The sequence below is a fragment of the Hibiscus syriacus genome, unplaced genomic scaffold (genome assembly GCF_006381635.1).
Source record: "Hibiscus syriacus cultivar Baekdansim isolate YM2019G1 unplaced genomic scaffold, ASM638163v2 tig00004457_pilon, whole genome shotgun sequence".
In the NCBI taxonomy this organism is placed as follows: Eukaryota; Viridiplantae; Streptophyta; class Magnoliopsida; order Malvales; family Malvaceae; genus Hibiscus; species Hibiscus syriacus.
Window position 1 is genome coordinate 185,979 of NW_024062017.1, and position 21,647 is coordinate 207,625.

The following is a 21,647-nucleotide window of genomic DNA, read 5'->3' on the forward strand; positions in this document are numbered from 1 at the left end:
GAGACCTCCAAATTATGAATTGCCTTCCGTGGGACTCAATCCCACGACCACAAGATTAAAAGTCTTGTGCTCTACCAACTGAGCTAGATGGTATATCATATGTATTACATTGCTGTCAAAAAATAATAATGAATATTGTTGTTACATGTTATTATTATCAAGTTCAGTCAAATAGATTCTAATAAAAACAAATACATTGAATTTTCTATAACATAGTTAAGTAAATTCCTTTTTTAAAAAAGTCACATAAATTGAATAAATATAATGATGATTGATGAAGTTGAAGCCCATAATTTTCGGGAAGGTTGCGGCATTCTTAATATACAATTAAAAAAGACGTTATCAGTTTTATTATTATTTAAATAATAAAATCGGTAAAAAGTTATCTAAAACATTATTGTTTTACGTAAAACATCAATGTTTTTTTAATATTTTTAGTAAAGTGCCCAACAATAACAAAATCGGTAGAAAAAATAACAAAACGATAGAAGTATTAATGTTTATGATAGATTTTTACCGATTTTTTTATTTAAATAATAATAAAACCGATAACACATTTTTTTAGCCGTATATTAAAGTTATCACATGTGATCATTTCCCACAATTTTCGGCTTCGGCAGGTAAGAAAGTTTCCAATGGATGAAATCTGTAAATTATGATTAGATAACAACTCAATAATAAAAAAGATTAAAATTACATATATAATTACAAAATGAAAATGAAGTTAGAAAGTCGACACGGTAATGCGAAAGAAATACAATCTAATATAAGGTTAAAAAAATACGTTATTAAAATTATTAATATTTTTTATAGAACATAATCTAAAATGTTATTCTTTCTACCAGAAATATTAATATCGAACGTTGCCTAAGATGTTAATATAAAAAATATTTATTTTAAATAATAAAATTAACATTTCTGTTAAAAAAATAATATTTTATCAAAAATATTAAAAAATATTAACATTTTTAGTTACGTTATTAATCTTATATTAAACTTACTATCCTAATGATACGACCTTCCACAAGAAAGACAAGTACAAAAGACTGTGGCTTTGGACACCACACGTTTTCATACTTAACTCACTGAGTCGGCAAGTGGCAGAACCCCTGCCTCAAATTCAACTCATTTGAATCTATACCTTTGAATGGAGTAAGGTCAATCTTGGTGTCCTAATTACATCCTCACAACTGATATTCATCCATTCCCATTACTGTTTAATCTTATAATTAAGGCAATTATCATCAAATCAACAAGCAATTAAGATGGGCGATAAAATTAGAAGGTTTCCACCATTGGTTTATTGTTTCAAAATTTTTAAATAAGACTTCAATTTTTTAGATTTATTTAAATATATATATATATCAAATATTTTAACTTTACTTACATTCTCTTTATTCAAATAAAACTATACGAGTTATAAAAATTATCATACATATCCAACTGAGCTGGACGGGACACGTGTGATATTAAAATAAGAAAGACAAACGTTATTATTAGTCTCAACTTAATTTTTAATCAAAATTAATATTGTAATAAATCCAATTAGTACTTGTTCAGACAACCATTAGAATTGGATATAGTTAGCAATTGATTAGGCTTTCATTTTTCAAGGCTGGCATAGGCATGAACAGTTGCACCTAAGAGGCGAAGACAAAGTTTAATAATATTTAATGATTGAATTAATCAATTATTAGCATGATTATAATGTATATTAAACCCAAATCAACAAGTCGTATTAGATTTCAGGTCATATTGAATGGATAAACTGATCTCAATAATTATGAGGTTGTTGTTATCTCTTAAAATTTCGAATCAAACACGATATCTATAAAAATATATGAACGTTTATCATCAAATAATTATAAATATTTCGTGCATATATTGCCTTGTGCGTATGAAAGGAATAAAAAAAGATTTAGGGTCATCTTTTCTTCATTCATTATTAATGACTCTTAGTATAAATAGAGAAGTCTAACCAATCGCCGCATTTATTTTGTCCTCATATAGGACAAATCTAATAATTAATCTTAGTTAAGAATAGATTCAGCTTTTAATATTAATATTTTTTTCTTGAATTAATTATTTTTAATTAAATTTAATCATCGAGACTTTTAGTTAAATTATAATGATTTTAACAGAAATGATTATCAAACCGTTTAATTTACCTAAAATAAACATTTTTAAAGTATATGTACCATAGTGAATGATTTGCTAAAGATTAGGGGTCATTTGTGGAGTTGTCTCTTTTATTTGTAAAGAGGGTTAGGTACAGTCAATAGTGCAGGCAACTTCATGAAATAAATAGTAATATAAAATCCAAATTTCTCCAAGTCAATCCAAAGCAAAGGAGCAGTGACGGCTAAGGAGGGCCATCCAAAGTGGGCCGTGTGGGGAGGAGGAGGCTACAAGAATGGGTCCCACGCGCCGCTCCACTTGTGCCACTTGCCCCAATGAAATTTCCTCTATTTCCTCCATGAATTATGACATCACTCTCTACTTAAACAGAACATTTTATTTAACAATCATGAATTAAGTAATCTCATCGTTTTAAGAGCGTAATTGATCATTTTAAAGATCTCGAGTACAAATACGTCATTTATAATAGTGATTAAATGTTTATTATTAAATAATGAATAGTTTTACAAATATATATTATCTTCTAATTAGTAATTACATACACTAATAAAAAGTATTTCATTTAATAAACTATTATTAATCTATTTAAAATTATTATAAATGAAATAATAAAAGAATATTATTAATTACCATTTGCTCAAGAAAACGACAAGCCTTGGCTCCCACTTGCTGGCTTGCTGCCACCTTGCCTACAACCATCCCATGAAAGGACAAAATTTATTTATTAAATATTTATATTCCGTATATTAATATAGGGTAAACTATACTTTTACTATCCCAAATATCACTTTTATTCTATTTTGATCACTCAATTATATTTTTTAAATCATATATAATATTACGTTTTTGTTTCATTTTAGTCACTCATCATTAAGAAGTTAACATAACTATTGACATGACATTTTAAAAAAAAATCAATGATGTCGTAATATTATCTTATAGTGACACACTTATAATGACACGTTAGCATCACTATTAATTTTTTAATGGGAGGCCAAAATGAAACCAAAACATAGCATTAGGTATATTTTTAAAATAAAAATAATTAAATAACCAAAACAGACTAAAAATTATAATTGAAGTACTAAACTTGTAATTTACTCATTAATATATTATCAGTAGATTATATAACAACATATCATTTAAAATATTATAATCATTTATATATAAAAAAAGGATATAATGTTAAAATTAACCTTCAATATTCATTGAATAGTTATTTTATCCCTCGTTATGTGTTTTAAGCATATTAAATCTTAATGCTTTAATTTTTTTATTAAAATTATCCATGTTAGATGAAAATTATTAATTAATTAGTAGTAAATGAAAGTTATTGATGTGATATTTAGCATAATATGTGTTACATCATCAAATGTGATTATATAGCATGTTGAGACAAAAATAAGATTTTATGTTAAGAAACGAACTTATAAAACTTTATGAGAAGAAATATATATTATCAATAGGAATATAAAGAAAAATATTTAATTTAAAATTTTCCAGGGAGCAACCGCCTCCATCTTCCCAATAGTCCATCCCTAATAAAACGTGTCACATCACCTAAGATTATAACATAACACATGACATATCAACAATTAAGCACATGTAAAAAATGATACATCAATAACATCTATTGATAGTTAATCCACTAGCAAATTTCATCTAACAGTGATAATTTAGATCAAAACTTAAAACATTAAAATTAAAATGATCATTTAAATAAACATTAAGAGTTAATTTTAATATTTTATCAACAAAAATAACATTCTTTACTTAAATCCTTATTAACCTCAAATATTTATTCAAATCCAAATAATTTTGTTAGTTTGTTTCCTATTAGAAAATCCGAATTGGTGTATGAAATAAATGATTTAGGTGTTAAAGAAATTGTTATTGTCTTTTGAGACTTCAAGTTTAAATACTATGAATATTAGAGGCGTGAATGTTCAATATTAAATAATTGAAAATTACCTTTAAACATATATTATATCTTGGTTGTACTTAAACCAAAGTATTATAATAAAATCACAAATCCGAACCGAACCAAACCAAACACGCTCCAAAGGAAGAGAGTGGGATTGGCATCCACCACCTTTCTCTTCTGCAAAATATATTAAAAAAAAATTATCGTTCAACTAGTTGCACCTTGTTCATATTATTTAAACCTTTAGGGAGTAAAATGATTGAGCTTTTTTAGACTTTGTCCCCTCTTCGCCCCTTGTTTCTTTCCCATTTCGTTGCAGATCAATCGTTCTCCTCCTCCTCTTCTTCTTCGTCTTTGTTTTTAATTTCTTTCAATAAATAAAACTCATTTTCTCCTTGATATTATATATTCAAACGCCATTTTAACTCTTTTCCCCCCTTTTTTTACTGTTAATTCCCTTGGATGCTCGCATGGCCGGTCCCGATTTCGGCACAGCTTCTCGCTACGTTCCACACCATCTTCAAAGACCGGATATTCATCACAATCACCAACTCGAACACGAAGACCACGATGTTTCAAACAACCGCGGTGGCGGTGCTGACGGTGGTTCAGGCCAAGCCCAGGACTTTGTCAACGGTGCTCACTCGGATGACCTTGTTCTAGCCCGTAGGCCGAGGGGTCGTCCACCGGGTTCCAAGAACAAGCCGAAGCCGCCGGTTATCGTCACTCGGGAGAGTGCAAACACGCTCCGAGCTCACATTCTGGAAGTTTCGAGTGGATGCGATATTTTGGACTGCGTTGCGAGCTACGCTCGGAGGAGGCAAAGAGGGATATGTATATTGAGTGGGACAGGTACGGTGACCAACGTGAGCATCAGGCAACCGGCTGCGGCTGGTGCTGTTGTTACCCTTAATGGAAGTTTCGAGATTTTATCGCTTTCGGGTTCGTTTTTGCCGCCGCCGGCTCCTCCGGGAGCCACCAGTTTGACGATCTTTCTGGCCGGCGGACAAGGGCAGGTTGTTGGGGGAAGCGTGGTTGGGGAACTGATGGCGGCTGGACCGGTTATGCTCATAGCATCATCGTTTACGAATGTGACCTATGAGAGACTACCTTTGGAAGAGGATGATATGAAAGACGGCGGTGACGTAGATGACGGTGGGAATAACATGTTTTCCGGGGCCGGAGCCGGTCCGGGTGGGTTGCCTTTCTTCAATATGCCTCCTAATGCCCATTTACCCATTGAAGCATGGCAAGGAAACTAGGTGGTACATTGACCAATGCTTTGTTTTAGGTTTTTTCTCTTTTAATTTCTTCTTTGTTTTTCGGATTTTTAAAACTTATTCTCCATAAGAAATGTTCTGATGAAGCATGAAATAATATTTGTCTAATCTCCTAATTTTTATTTTCCGTTATTTTATTATACATATAAATATTTATTTACCCAATCATTAAATTTATCAATATATATTCATATTTTATTATTATATTTAGATCAATACATATACAATTCATGTTTCTCGTTTACAACGTTTCCTCTCATTGAATAAACAAAAGCAAAAATTATTGAGATTATTTCATTTTTTTTAATGTCTTATCATTCTTTATTATTAATTTCATTTGTTTATTTTGACTCATTTAACAATTTTAAAATGATATAAAATTAAAAAAATTTAGGTAATGTGAATAGATTCTATCTTTTATATATAAAAGGGTCAATTCTTACCTTAGATAAATATTTCATTTGTTTAATTTCGCCGAGGGTTAAACCTTGTTGGGAAGAAGGTCTTTGTTTCATGATTTCTTCTTGTTCTTCCTTAAATAAAGATTATAAAAAGTCATGAGTTCTTCCATGGTTGATTTTTTTTAAAAGCAAAATTGGTAAAAATTCCATTTTACCTTTGCCTTCTGCAACATCCGGGGATGATCATGGAGAAAAATGGTAGCCCATGCAGCGGCTCGACCTGAACTTTCACGACCCGCGATAAAGAACAAAAGTAGTATAATAGCAACACGTTCATCATCCAATTCTTCACCATTTGGATCATCGACTTCCCTAATAAAATCAATCAGTCCTCGTTTCGAGTTCGGGTCATCATGTTTCCTCTCTTTAAGCATACCTCGAATCTCTTTCATCTGCATCTCCCTTGCCTTGACCGCTCTATTATATGCAAAACCGGGGATGTTGATCGGCATGCAAAACAATCCACTGAATACGTCTGTATAATACTTCTCCATCGTCGCGATAATAGTGTTGTCGGTATCAGAACCGGGAAAGATGGCCATCATGACTTTGAATGTGATCCTGTTCACCTCAGGAAAGAAAAGGATCGGCTTGTTCATCTTACTCCATTCTTCCAATGCACCGATTACAATCTCTTCGATGCTTCCTATGTACGATGACAGTGATTCTTGTTGATTAAGACCCACTGTTGTTGTTAGCCTGCGGAACCACTTGTTAACCGAGCTCGAAATGCAGTCTAACGATGTTACATTGAGACTAGATTTGAAAGAGGGTAACCCAATTGGAATTTCTAGTCGTCTGTCAACACTTTCCTGCATAGCTCTGGACTTCAAACTATGATGCTTGGTTTCCATAAGAAATTGGTCTTGTAAATGCCTGTTTCACCGTACCTGGGTTGGTTTCAAAATGTTAAACAAACATTTATAAATTATGTAGCTGTGATCTAAACAAGTATTATAGATGATAATCACCTTTGTTTGAGATTGTTGATGAAGGATTCTGGGTTTTGGGATTGGAAAGCTCTTAGGAAAGACCACATGTTCATCAATGGCCATCCCATATCGCCTGGAGGGAGAGAGCTCAGCTTCTGCTGCTGCTGCTTCAGATTTCCAAATGAGAAAACACATAAAGCTCTAATGATGATTGCGAGAATCAACCATGGCAAATCCAAATCCATTTCTTCAATTCTCTACGTATGGTTTCAGTAATTTGAGCTCAAATTACTAGTGGGAAACTGCCCTCAATCATCTTCAAAACTCTTCTTAAATGCAGTTGTTAGGCCGATTTTTTATTAATTAATTTTTTTTGTCTTAAACTTATCTGATTTATTAATTAATTTTTTAAGATAATCTTTCTAGCCCAATTTACTATTCACAACATCAATATTTAAACTCTTAATTTTCCTGAAGGGATAAAATGGGCAAAACTTTCGAGATAATGTTATGAAAGAAATTAATTCACGAGATAATGTACTTCCCAGATTAATTGCTCAAATATGGTGAAATTCACAGTGTATACGTGGCCAGCTTCCCGGCGAACTCACAGAGAGAATGAACGTGTTGCATGGCACATGCACGTCCCAATACATAGGTCGCCATGCTCTTCGGGCGACCTTGTAGGTCGCCATGCTCTCCGGGCGACCTACTCTTGCTCGCTCGCTCGGCTGCCCTCGCATAGTTCGCTCGGCTGCCCTCGCATAGCTCGGTCGGATGGCCTCGGATGCTCTCGTATATCTCGGTCGGATGGCCTCGGATGCTCTCGTATATCTTGACCGGATGGCCTCGGATGCCTAGCGTGTTGGGACGTGCATGGCACATGCAATCTCTCGTAGCTCGCCAAGAAGACATGGCGACCTAGTAGGTCGCCCGGAAGGCATGGCGACCTACGGCCAACACTGTAGATTTCACCCTATTTGAGCAATTAATCTTGGGAGTGCATTATCTCGTGAATTAATTTCTTCCAGAACATTATCTCGAAAGTTTTGCCGATAAAATGTTTCCTTCCACTAAATCAATTGATTGTTGCTTTAAATGGATTTTTTATCAATAAAAATAATTTAAATTTAAATTTTATTAAATACTAAAATATAATTAAAACTTATTATTAATTTAAGGAGGATTATATTATATCTAAGGAAAATAGAGATCTTACGTTCGAGTATATCAGTTCTGAGACATGTTCTACTTCCTTCTTCAAATGACACAAAATCCCATACTTTATGATTTAAATTTCTAACAACATTTAAAATTAGATTTTAATAAGCTAACGACAGAGGATAATGTTACAGTTGTTACTTTATGATTTTACTCGCATTTCATCTTCAAGGAAGGAATTATTTAAAGTAGGGGCAATAACGGATTAAGAAACTAAAAAAAAATAAGAATTTAAAATTTTAATACTATTTCTTAAAAAAAATAATAAGAATTATATAGTATATATAATTATGTTGTTTGATAGTAATAAATCTTAATTTTTGTTGAACATTTTGTATTAGTTAAAACTGAGTACCATTACCAAACATACTTAAATCAAAATTTAGGTGTTGTGCTGGATTTATGTTTTGTCTTCTCAAGTTGGCGAGCTTGGCTTTAGGGTGGGGGATTCAATTAACTTCACCTTTAAATGTAGCCACATTTAGACTTTTCCAGCTTCATATTTATTACGGTAAGAATTTAGGTTTCTGGATTTAGGGTGTGGTCTAAAATGTCATATTGTTCCGATTTAGTACCGAGGATGATGGATTTATGATTTTATATTAGGAATGAACTTATAAAATTTTAGAAAATGAATTTATAAAATTTAAAAAGATGAAAAAAATTATTAATAAAAATTAAATTATATAAAAATTTAAAATTTTCAGAAAAAATAATCTGTTTTAGCTCGGCTCATACCATGCCTTACCCCGATGTCTACCTTCTCCTATGTGTCGCTGCTTCCTCTTACCTTGTTCTTAAAATAACCCAAAAAAAAAAACTATATAATAGTTTTACCTACTTTCATTACTAAAAAATTTAAGGATAAAGTATACAAATAGTCCATCGGCTATAGAACAATGATTTGTTAAGTCTCAACTATTAAAAGTTACAAAATAGTCCGTCGATTATAATGTATTGCAAAATGGCCACCTGGCTATTTATATGTTTCAAACTTGTATTTTTTCCGTTAAAAAATTTGATGACAGCCTGAGATATACGTTAACATGTTGATTGAGATAAGATAGTCGTTTAAGATTTTGGGATCATATTTTATCATATCACAATCAACAGATTATCGTCAGTTCAAAATGTCATTAATTTTCTAACAAAGAAGGACGGGTTTAGAATATATTAATAATCGGGTGATCATTTTATAACTTTTAATAGTTGAAGACTTAAAATTAATGGACCATTTCGTATCTTTTTAATAGTCGGCTATGTCAAAAACTCTAAACTAGAAAATTCACTATAATATCAAAATTGCAAGAGAAGTTGTAATGACACCTAAGGTTTAATGAATAATTTTAATCTCATTTATTTATTTATAAGCAGGCCCGACTCAATGCATGTTACAGATGGATCTTAATCGACAGCATGTTTGAGGGAGCTCTCACCCTGGTCCCCACCAAATTGATCCAGCTCAGCCATCATTGTTTTCATTGTTTTTTTACGCTCTCAAGGATACGACAGTGATCTGGTCGCGGTCCCATGCTCCCGGCCATGCTTCCAATCCCATCCGCTTGATTCCGACCCTCCGCTTTGGATAAGCGGGTGCGGCTCATTCTGGAGATCCACGTAAGCAATTCTTTACCCATCATTTATTTTTGTCCCCTTAAAACAATAAAAGGGTGAAGTACATATATGGTCCCTCGACTATAATATTTTACTTTTTTTGAGTCCATTAACTATTAAAAATTTCAGAATGATTCCCTAACTATAGAGTGTTATTTTGTTGAGTCTCCTTACTATTAACAGTGACAAAATGATCATCTGACTATTTATATATTCTAAACTCGTCATGTTTTTGTTAAAATTTTAACAATTGTCTATGTTGGACGTTAACTTATTGACTGAGATATGATAAAATCATTTTTAATGATATCTACTAACATCATCACTGCTTTTAAACCTAGCTCGACAATATAATATTTCATGCGCCATTTTATCTCAAATAAGAGAAGCTTTAATAAGATTAGCCGGAATTAGTGATGATGGAAAAGTGTGTCGAAATGTTGAATCACTAGTAAATGTTGAACTTTCTAGTTTTAAATTTATTTTAAGTTTAGTTATATGACATGAAATTTTGTTTAGAATTAATTTGGTTAGTAAGAAATTACAATCCAAAGATATGCTTCTTGATGTTGAGGTTAAAACCTTAGAGGGGTTAATTAATTACTTTGAAGAATATAGGAAATTGGGTTTGACAATTCTATTAATGAAGCTAAAGAAATAGCATATAATATTAGGGTTGAACCTCAATTTCCTAAAAAATGTATTTATCATAGAAAAAACAATTTGATGAAATTTCAAATACCGAAAGAGAACAACAATCTTATCAAAAGCATTTCGAAAGTATTACTTTATTATTCTTGTAGATATGACTCTTGTTCAATTGAAAAGTAGATTTGAACAAATACAACATTTCGAGTCTATATTTGGTTTTTTGTTTGATGGTTCAAAGTTAATTTCATCACTTGATGACTAACTAAAAAAATGTTGTTTAAATCTCGAGTCCAATTTGACAAATGGTGAAGAATTTGATATTGATGGAAAATATTTATTTATGGAGTTATAAATTTTGCAGAAAATGTTGCCGGATGAAGCACACAAAGGTGAAAGTCCATGGACATCTATTCAAATAATGGAGTTTGCAAGAAGAATAGATATGTTCCCTAATGTGTTGATAGCATATAAAATTTTGTTGACGGTATCGGTTACGGTTGCTTCCGCTGAAAGAAGTTTTTCAAAATTGAAGCTCTTGAAATCCTATCTTCGAAACACGATGACTCAAGATAGATTAAACGGATTAGCAATTCTAAGCATCGAAAGTCAATTTTTACAAAGTCTTGATTATCGTAAAATAATAGAGGTTTTGCTTCAAAAATGCACGAAGACATCATTTTAGGTGATATTTGTAGTCTTGTAGGTTTTGGTTTGTATTAGTATTGATATTGTTTGACTATGATTTCTATTACATTTTTGTTTTAAAAAAATTGTTTATGTTTTGTCTATTATACGGTATAAGTATAGGGACATAAATTATTATCTCGCCCAGGACATTAAAATTCATTGGACCGACCCTGTTTATAAGTCTAATTACTTAATGGGAAGACAATAGTAGATTACAAAAAGTTTTCTTCAATATGAATCCTTACTTTCAATAATAATAATAATAAACAAAAAAAACTAATATGATTTTGGGTCACAAATTTTAAATAACTTTAGCTTAACACGAATCTTAAAATTTCAATCTAAAAAAAATAGATTTTCCACATCTTCCATAAAATCCTTTAAAAAAAAAACAATTCGATTCGTAAATTAGAGTTGTCGTTCCTTTCATTTCCGGTTTCAACCATCAGATTCAGGGATTCAAATTACGGTCGCGGTCGCGTTTTCAGTCATGTCATATTTACCGCAATTGCGGCCATAACGGGTATACCAGAAGGCAGCGCTACCGCTATTGCGGTCGCAGACCGCTATTTAAAACCCTGATCAGATGAATGAGTTGAGTAACATTGAATATAAAGCATTTGATGCAGATTTTATGGGATTTGTCCATCCGGTTTCATAATATAGACTCTGGTTAAGATGACACATAACATCTGCATCGGTTTAAATTGGATGGACAATCTCATAAGATCAATTTGAAAAAGAATCTGCATCCATTGCTTCGTATTTAATATTTTTCCGGTTAATTCTTTGATGTGATGGTTGAAACTGAAAATGAAAGGAACGACAACTCTAAATTACTCATCAAATTTATTTTCTCACCATCTCGTTTGTTCAAACAGATAAAGTTTACATTTCTTTCAACTCTTGAAAACAATCACTCAATTCCCCAAGTCACCATGACCGGGAGTTTGAGGGTAATAAACCCGATAACTAGGCGGAAGCGTGACGCCCATAGTAGCACAAAACCTTTTAACTCGGTTGCCAAACTCAGGTGTGAACCTTCCATGATTAAACATCCAATTCTTGCACTTGTAATCCAGGCCCCGAATCGCTTCGCAGCACTGGAACCCCATATTTATCTTCTTATTAACCACAGAAGCATAAAGATCATGCACGCATCCATCTGCTTTGTTGAATATTTCACCCCAACACACCATTGGGTCCGGCAAGTATCTCTCTTCCCATCCCATAACCGAGAAAACAGGGCTGATGGCTATGGCCAATGACATTGCCATGAAGACCAAAAGGTGCTGTTGAAAATAACCCATTGCTTAGGAACAAGATCTGCTTGTTTTCTTCGGAATATCTTGCTGGGAATTTATACGACTTCTTGAATGATAAAAACAGCTTTCGATAACGGCGGTATGTTACAAAATTTGTCAGTAAATGAGTTTCCGGTAAGGTGAAAGCCTAACGGAATTTCGTATTGATAGAAGTTCTCACTTTTTAAAGTTGATTTATTAAGCGTTTCCGAATAATGTTTTAATTGAATTGATAAAGTAATAATAATGTTGCGTCTATAGGGTGCATGTGCACTGTCAATAGTTAAAAAAAAATATAAATAAATATTCCTATATATTAAAACAGATATAATTTAATGTTATCTAAGTTCGAGATAAAATGTTCTTAATATATGTATATCAAATTATGAACACATACATAATCATACAATTATCATGTGAATATCTTAAATACAACCATATTTAGACGTTCCCAACTTCATATTTATTCCTTCGTGGGCTGCTTCCTCTTACCTTATTGTACTTAATAGAAGAAAAAAACCCACATAATTACTTGAGAATACAATGCAAATTACTGTGCTTTCAATGATGTTCGGCTTCCCTTCACCACCAAATATGGCAAAAAATAAATTTATATATATATATGAACCTTTTATTAGTTTTTTGGGTAATCTATATCAAATACCACTCATCTTTAAGTTCGGGTTCGAAAATGCCATCGACTTTCAATTTTGCAATTTTAGCACAGACGTTTATGTTTCACTGCAATTTTGCCACTCCGCCGTTAATCCGTTAACGGGATAGTAAGTTCTTAAGAGAGGACAATGAGGAAGATAATGAGGGTGACGGTGGTAGTGATGAACATTTATAATAGTTTTATTAAGGTTATACCAAGTTCTTAAGTTAGTTTGGTGGTTGGGTATTTAGATTTGGATTATAAAGGTCTACGGTTCGAATATCATGAAAAACATATTTTTCATGAACAAAACGACGTCATTTTGATGAGGGTGCCATGCATCGTCGTCACGGAAAAAAGATGCAATGTCATCGTCCCGTTAACAGATTAACGGCGGAGTGGCAAAATTGCAGTGAAACATAAACGCCCGTGCAAAAATTGACAAAATTAAAACGTCGATGGCATTTTCGAGCCCGAGCTTAAAGATGAGTGATTTTTGACATAGATTACTTTAGTTTTTTTTTTTATGAATGAAGATAGTGTAGATTGATAGTATTTAGATTTGGATATTCTTATTAATACATTGCAAATTGAATGTGAATTAGAATATTAACACTTTGGTCTGAATTTACTTTAATAGGAACAACGAATTTGAATATTTAATGAATTTAGATATTTATCGAATAATTTATGTAATATGATATTGATGTGTAATGACTATCCCGATGAACTCTGTCATGTTGGGTTTATCCAAGAAGTAATAGTTTTGATGTCCAATTGATAATGTTATAAGATAAACGACAAGTAAATGATCGAAAAATAGATAAGAAATAAATATAAAAAATATATATTTATGCCAAGAAAATTTTCTATTTATAGACTTAATTACTTGATGAAAAGAAAATTTTATATTACAAAGAGTCTCCTTCGCTATAAATCCATACTTTCAATCAAAAACTAATACAAGAAAGATAATCACGCCAAAATAAAATCCAAGTAATACTCCACCTTAGACTTAGTCGTCATATCGACATCATTATATAAGGGACAATGCTTATTGTTAAACATTTTTCTAAAATGTAGAGTCAATTTCTGTTCTAAAGGGTGTCAAAATATTTATGAAAGGGGTGTCATTTTTTCCCTTTTATATTATATATGTATATAATTTATATGGGAAAAATGGTTTTTTTTTTAACTTTTGGGGTGTCAATTGGCATCCCTCATCACACACTGACTCCGCCAGTGAACCTATTCAATGATCAAAACAATAAAATGAGGGTGGAGTTTACCAAAACATTTCATCAATTCACCAAACCGAATATATTATTATTCATGTTGAAGTTAAATTTATTTTATTCCTCTTCGCCTCCTACAAATGAACTCATCTTGTTTGTTCAAACAGATAAAGTTCACATTTTTCGACTCTGTTTCAATCCCTCAAGTCACCGTGACCTGGAGTTTGAGGGTAATAAATCCGATAACTAGGCGGAAGCGTAACACCCAAAGTAGCACAAAACTTTTTAACTCGGTTACCAAACTCAGGTGTGAATCTTCCATGATTAAAAATCCAATTCTTGCACTTGTAATCCAGACCCTGAATCGCTTCGCAGCACTCGGACCCCATATTTATCTTCTTATTAACCACAGACGCATAAAGATCATGCTCGCATCCATCTGCCTTGTTGATTTCACCCCAACACACCCTCGGGTCCGGCAAGTATCTTTCTTCCCATCCCAGCACCGAGAAAGCAGGTTTGATGGCTATGGCGAATGCCATGGCCATGAAGACCAAAAGGTGCTGTTGAAAACAACCCATTGCAGAGGAACAAGAACTGGTTGGTTTCTTTGGAATGGATTGATGGCGGCTTCTTAAATGTTAAAAAAGAGGTTTCAGTAACGGTGTTATGTAACAAATTCTGTCAGGTTCGAGTAAATGAGTTTAAGGTAAGGGTGAGAGGAGTTTCGTATTGATGGAAAATTTTCATTTTTAGAGTTAATTTATTAAGCGTTTTCAAACTATGAATGATGTTGTCTTTTTATTAATTTTGTAACATACCACCATTACTGAAAGCTTTTTTTAACATTCAAGAACTCGTATAAATTCCCAGCAAGACATTCCGAAGAAACCAAGCAGATCTTGTTCCTTAGCAATGGGTTATTTTCAACAGCACCTTTTGGTCTTCATGGCAATGTCATTCGCCATAGCCATCAGCCCTGTTTTCTCGGTTCTGGGATGGGAAGAGAGATACTTGCCGGACCCGAAGGTGTGTTGGGGTGAAATATTCAACAAAGCAGATGGATGCGTGCATGATCTTTACGCTTCTGTGGTTAATAAGAAGATAAATATGAGATTCAGTGCTGCGAAGCGATTCAGGGATTGGATTACAAGTGCAAGAATTGGATGTTTAATCACGGAAGATTCACACCTGAGTTTGGAAACCGAGTTCAAAGGTTTTGTGCTACTTTGGGCGTCGCGCTTCCGCCTAGTTATCGGATTTATTACCCTCAAAATCCCGGTCATGGTGACTTGGGGGATTGAGTGATTGTTTTCGAGAGTTGAAAAAAATGTAGACTTTTCTGTTTGAACAAACAAGATGACTTCATTTGTAGGAGCCAAAGAGGAATAAATTAAATTTAACTTTAAACATGAATAATAATATATTAGGTTTGCCGAATTGATGAAATGTTTTGGTAAACACCACCATCAACTTATTGTTTTTCTATTATTTTGATCATTTTTTTTATAAAAATGTCACTTTTCATCAGTAATTCATATGTCATTTTTTAAATTTTAGGCGATTGTTTAGAGAGTTTGGGGGCAATTAACCCAAGTAGGTAGTTTTTTTTTCACTTAATTATAAAAGTCTCTTTTTTTCATCTAATTAATCAATTTTCCCTGGGCTGAAAATGGACATTTGGTACTCAAAAGTTGAACAACTCTAAAGCCCGAGTGGACTCAGGCCGGTACTGGGCTCTATCTCTTTTGACAGCACAACTGATTGGAAGTACAAATTTTTGTTTCCTTCGGCTTATCAGCGAGTTTTCTGATTTGTTGAAGAAAATGGCAACAAGAGGAAGAGGAGGCCGAGCTGGGACAAATAGCAGAGAAGGAACAGCAAAATCAACAGTGACTGAACAGATTTCGTAGGCCGTACAATCCACCTCTAATCTCCTCCATCTCATGCAACAGTCTTCTCCTTCTCGGGTACTACCATAGCTTATCAAAGAAAACATTTTTATTCTGTTTCTGATTGTAAATTTTAAGAGCCCAATCAAATTATCTTTGCCCAATGACACACACACACACAAGAAGAAGAAAAAAAGAAACTTTTGGTTTTGGACACACAAGAAGAAGAAAAAAAGAAACTTTTGGTTTTGGTTTCATGGTTTGAGTTGTGAGCTTAGGGATGACTCTTAGTTGTAGATGGAACATGAAAGTTCTTATTTTTGGGTTGGGTTTTGTTAGATTGATGCTTTACGAATTATGATTTTGATGTATTATGTTTGCAGACAAAATCTGATCTTGATTTGTTAGTTGTTTATATATGTGTGTGTGTGTGTGAGGGCGCGCGCAAAAATGTTGCAAACTCAGTTAAGAACTCTTGAAACGGTTGCTTAAATGTGATTGTTGATGTGCCTGTGCCGATGGATTATATCTTTCGACTTTGTTTGCATTGTAATATGTTTGATTACTTTTTTTCTACAGACACAATTGATGAAGCTTCCCAAAAATCTTTTGGCCAAAGCTCCTACAATAAAAAATACAGGGCAGGTGTGCGATTCCTCCATATCGGAGTAAAGATATATAGTTGTATGCATAATATCGATTGAAAATTTTGTTATTTGATCTCGATCTTCCCTGTTTCGTCGAATGCAGATGTTAGAGCTGATGCCTAGGGCTATTTCATCACTTAATGCCCATATTGACAACGGATTACAAAGGTTGAAATCATGTGCATCAAGGCTATTTAAAGTTATTCCATTTTAGCACGGCATATATGGTATAGTGTATCATTAACGTAGACAATATAACATATAAGAAGGTTGTTTAAGATGTGTTGCAGTTGTAGATTTCAGGTCCCGGAATTGATCACGTTTATAGAAGTTCTGTAGTTTGATTTAGAAGTGACAAACTTTCAGAAAAATGTATAGATGTTTCACAAAACAGTATCTAAATCCTAATTATTGAAGTAGACATTTGTTAATGCTGCTTGACGAAGAAGCCATTTATTTAGTTTGGTAGGTAGGGCCATATATCTAAACCAATTATACCGTAAATTCATTCTAGTTTTCGCATTTTGCAGTGTTCCACATCTGAAAACGGTAATACAGTTACTTGAAAATATGGAAAGCTACCAGCTGAATTCTCTGTCTCGAGCACAAGGGGTATGGCCTCTCTCTCTCTCATGCATACTGGTATATAACATGTTTTTCTCTCTTGAATCCAATTTTTTCCCCAGGAACCTCAGCAGCAGGCAAATCAACAGCCCGAGAATGGTTCACCACCCTAAGTTCATAGCTGAGAAAGATTCTAATCTGTAACTTCTCTCAACCAAGTTAGAGCAGTATACAATTATTCCGGAGAACATGTTCTGTGTACATCAAATGTCGTAATATTTATCAATTTGCTGTCCGTGTACATTGAATGATAGAAAATAGTTCTTATATCTGTTTTGGTCTTTCTCCCAAAGATTGGAAACACATTTCTTTCCGGTTATATGAGGTGCTTCGTCATTTTTTCCGGTTATTTTGACCATTTTTTCTCTTTTGAAACTGGGTTTTCTTGATGGCTGCATAAACAAGTTATGATACTCTCTCGTTCTTGTTTTCGATCTTGGCTTTGTTAAATAAAATATGCTGAATTTTCTTTAAAAAAATTTCATATGAAAAATGTAACTCATAAACAAAGGCATGCACATTATGGCACAACAATAACTGCTGCCTATTAAGAAAAAGAGCCTCAAGCAGAGCCATCAAGATGTTTGTTTTCTTGGTAACTCTTTGATTCTTAAGGTTGATTACCCGGTTTACGCTAAAGCTCCAAGTCTCCATTTTCATCAAAGAAAATCTCAGGATGGACGGAAGCTGTTCTAGCATTGAGAGCCCTTTGCAACTTCCGATGTCCAAGACTTCAACTTCGACTAAAAACATTGAACTGACTGGTCGATGATCCGAGAGTCTTATTTCTGCCCGTCGGTAGCAAAGTAGTTTGATGCCTATTCCAGACCAGAGTATACGATCACACCTACCAAGGTATGAGTACACATGAACTTTCTGAGTTATCAGTTAACACATTGCCAAGTATATATGGTTTTCAGAAACATTCTTCTGAAACTTGTAAATTAGGTCTCGTCCTAAGTTACAGTATTGGCTTGCGAATGCTGGACACCGGTATGTGTCCAACACGAGGATGTTCTGTGTTTCACTTTTTTCTAGGCTTTGTCATGCATGTGAAGGGTTCTTGGAGTGTTATATCTCCATACCCATGTTCAGATATATGTCAGTTGGCAGGGATACCTTAAGAAACTTGTGCTTACCATGCTGGAGATCTCTTCTTCTCCCCTTCTTTAGGGATCACACCGACATATCTATCAGAATCTATTTCATTCTTGTAGGTAGGAGGAAAATCGATGAGCCCTTCTTTCCATCCATCGAAAACGTGCCCACTACGCAGTTCTTTATGAAGCTGTGGCACAGAGTAGTTCTTCCCATCGCTTTTGAGCAACTAGCTTTCTCACCTTAGCATCCGGCATGTTGAGACGATAGTTCAAATCCCCAAACCAAAATATCTGACTGTTTACAGAGGTTGCCATCGACGTACATTCATGGTTCAGGTTGAATATATTGATTATATAATGATAAGAAAAATCATTGACGTTTTACTTATGAGATGGGGTTGTTTGTGATTCATCTGTATCGGCGACAGTTGAGAAACTGGTTCGTCGTATGATTTCGTACACATTGGAGTTGCGTCTCTGTTCAGCTCCATCTTTGTGACCAGATGTCAAATGCGAACACACAGAGCACAGCCTGGATTGGAAAAGATTCATGCTAACAGAAACAGATCCCTGCAAAAGCAAGTACATAAGGCATTCACTGATAATGAAGCCAACTTCATATTGCAACAGATCAAAATATAGAGGCATAGCTTTCAGGATGGTGGAACCGGGCGACCGTTTAACCGATTCAACTTTCGGTACTTTTGGTTCAGTTTTTTCAACCATGGGTACCAATGACATCCGAAAAGCATAATCCACAGAACAGGGGAAAAGTGATTACCTTGTTTCCCCAGAAACAGATCCCTGCAAAAGCAAGTACATAAGGCATTCACTGATAATGAAGCCAACTTCATATTGCAACAGATCAAAATATAGAGGCATAGCTTTCAGGATGGTGGAACCGGGCGACCGTTTAACCGATTCAACTTTCGGTACTTTTGGTTCAGTTTTTTCAACCATGGGTACCAATGACATCCGAAAAGCATAATCCACAGAACAGGGGAAAAGTGATTACCTTGTTTCCCAAGTAGCCCATAAGACCAACACCAACAGGAGAAACTTTCAAATTGCTAACATGTTTCCTCAGCCTCTTTCGCACCCACACAGACATGTAGATTCCAACCATCTGCTTGTTCACTATCCACACGTACTTCGACATCGACATCGCCCTATCGTTGCCTTCTTCCTCTACTGCTGCTTCCATGAAACTATCATCAGATATCTCAGAGAAAAATGAACTTGTTGGTTTTCATCTTCAGAGAAAAAACGAACTTGTTGATTTTCATCTTCAGGCCACACTATCCCGGTTTCACAATCAAAACCATATATTCTCTTCTGCTGTAAATTTTTGCCAACTTCATTAGCAGTCTCCAAATACTCCAATGGCAGGCCAGGTATCTCATCTACAGATACATCTGTTACCGAACAAGGAGAAGGTGGGGCACTATAGCATCTATGCTTTCTTACAGGCTCTGAAGCTTTGTTCAGAGTTCTTCGAATGATTGCCTCCCATTTAGGAATCGGCCTGTTATCCTCGGCTCCCAGTATATTTCCGGCATTCAAAGTCCTCGGCTCTCAGTACATTTCCGGCATTCAAAGGGACTACCTCCTGGAAGCTGCGGATATAAGATTAGAGTCAGATATAAATGTGTTATACACAGGTATAAGATCAGTCAGGGAACGGAAACACCGACCCAATAATGTAAATATCTGCTGGCTCTTCGGTGCAAAGCCAGTCATTGATCTGAAGATCATCACATGGAAGTCTTCCAGCAACATTCCAAGTGCCTATTGTCACCCTATCGGCAACCATGATATGTTTCAATAAGAAATTAGAAACAGCTGCACCTCAGAAGGCTTGCACTTTTTATGCATAAGCATAAGCATATTGCAGGCAAACCTCACATCCTTTGTTTTCATGTACTGTACGTGCAGAGTTTCTGATTTCCCCTCCGGTGTCTTAACCGATGACCCGTAAACAGTGAATCTGAATGACAAATCATCGAAATCAGATAACAAACACAAACTTAAATTAAACCACAGATGAAGACAGCAAATATACCAGAAATTTGGCTGCTGCAATCTTGGTTTGCAAAGGGCTATGGTTCTGTTCCTCATCACCATGCAATATTGAATCTTTAATGGTGAAAGCTAGTGGAAATTGCAGAAAAAGGAAAAGAGTGTAAGGAAACAAGTGTTGTTGAATATGATATGATCATTTGTTTTATATATACCTCATCTTCACTCTCAGTTTCGGTTTCAACCTCGTCTTCGCTAAAATCGTACACCTTCGGCTTTATGTTCAACCATTTCTTCATCACGATGGATGACCAAAAGGCCTGAAATTCGAAAACAAATTGACCAAGTTTAGCATTAAAGCATGGCAGTTTAGATACAATCAAGAGAGGAAACAAAACTTGCCTCAGAATGCTTTCCCCTCCTAGTCTTCATAGTCTCTTGTATCAAAACCTGGGAAATAAGGCTTTAACAACTTGGAAAGTGTCACAAACACTGATGTCGACAGGAAACTGTAAGTGTCACAAAGAAAACGACAAAGCACAAAGGAAAATGGTTTATGAAATATATATATATAATACATTTTAGCTGTGGTATAACATGCTAAAATGTATCATAAAAAGGAAAGCAATTGATTATGCTTGAAAATATATAATATTAGATATATGAATATTGAACTGTAAACCTAAGGGGACCACTACGCACTATGTGTGAAGGAACTTTTCGATAATAGCCATGCAAAAATAAGAACAATAATTAAACAGGAAAGAAAGGACAAAGAGACTAATATTGTTGTTTCTTTATTTTATTTTATTCTTAATTTATTTCACATTTTGATGAAAAAAGACGTGAAACATTAATATGTTAATTACATAAATAATTTAAAAGGAGTTATGATTAAAGGTTTCAGTGTTAAGTGATTCCATTAAATCTTATTGCTGGAAAAATGTTAAGCCAGCTCAACTTCTGATCAAATGCTGTATTCCAAGGTAATTAAATGTTAATATAAACTTTAGAATCTTCGAAATCTCGAGTTATAAATGTCAAATTAAAATCACGAACAACTAAATTCGAGTCCAAGTAAACAAGAATATTATTGTTGTACAAAGATGCCACTGCCAACTTCAAAGTATCAAGGCTTTCTTTCTCCTCCATTGCTTTCTTTCTCCTTTCCATGGTGAAAATCACAAGATCATAAGCAGATGGAACATACATATATTCATATTAGCTTGCAAGCATATGAACTGCACTTATATATACCTCAT

The 21,647-nt window shown here is 34.0% G+C and overlaps 2 protein-coding genes and 2 pseudogenes across 2 annotated transcripts; 2 read left to right on the forward strand and 2 right to left on the reverse strand.

The window, feature by feature from the left end:
• Positions 1-4,329: 4,329 nt before the first annotated feature.
• Positions 4,330-5,325, forward strand: LOC120194586 (AT-hook motif nuclear-localized protein 23-like). The gene has a single exon (XM_039196853.1). It carries the CDS (start codon positions 4,534-4,536, stop codon positions 5,323-5,325), a length of 792 nt encoding a protein of 263 aa, XP_039052784.1. The 5' UTR covers positions 4,330-4,533.
• Positions 5,326-5,400: 75 nt separating this feature from the next.
• On the reverse strand, positions 5,401-6,981 carry LOC120194368 (beta-amyrin 11-oxidase-like). Its single transcript, XM_039196690.1, has 4 exons — positions 6,776-6,981; positions 5,960-6,680; positions 5,787-5,876; positions 5,401-5,421 (listed from the first exon to the last, which is right to left on the reverse strand). Exons 1-4 carry the CDS (start codon positions 6,979-6,981, stop codon positions 5,401-5,403), a joined length of 1,038 nt encoding a protein of 345 aa, XP_039052621.1.
• Positions 6,982-15,901: 8,920 nt separating this feature from the next.
• On the forward strand, positions 15,902-17,573 carry LOC120194596 (annotated as a pseudogene).
• A 208-nt stretch (positions 17,574-17,781) lies between these two features.
• Positions 17,782-21,597, reverse strand: LOC120194379 (annotated as a pseudogene).
• Between the last annotated feature and the right edge of the window lie 50 nt (positions 21,598-21,647).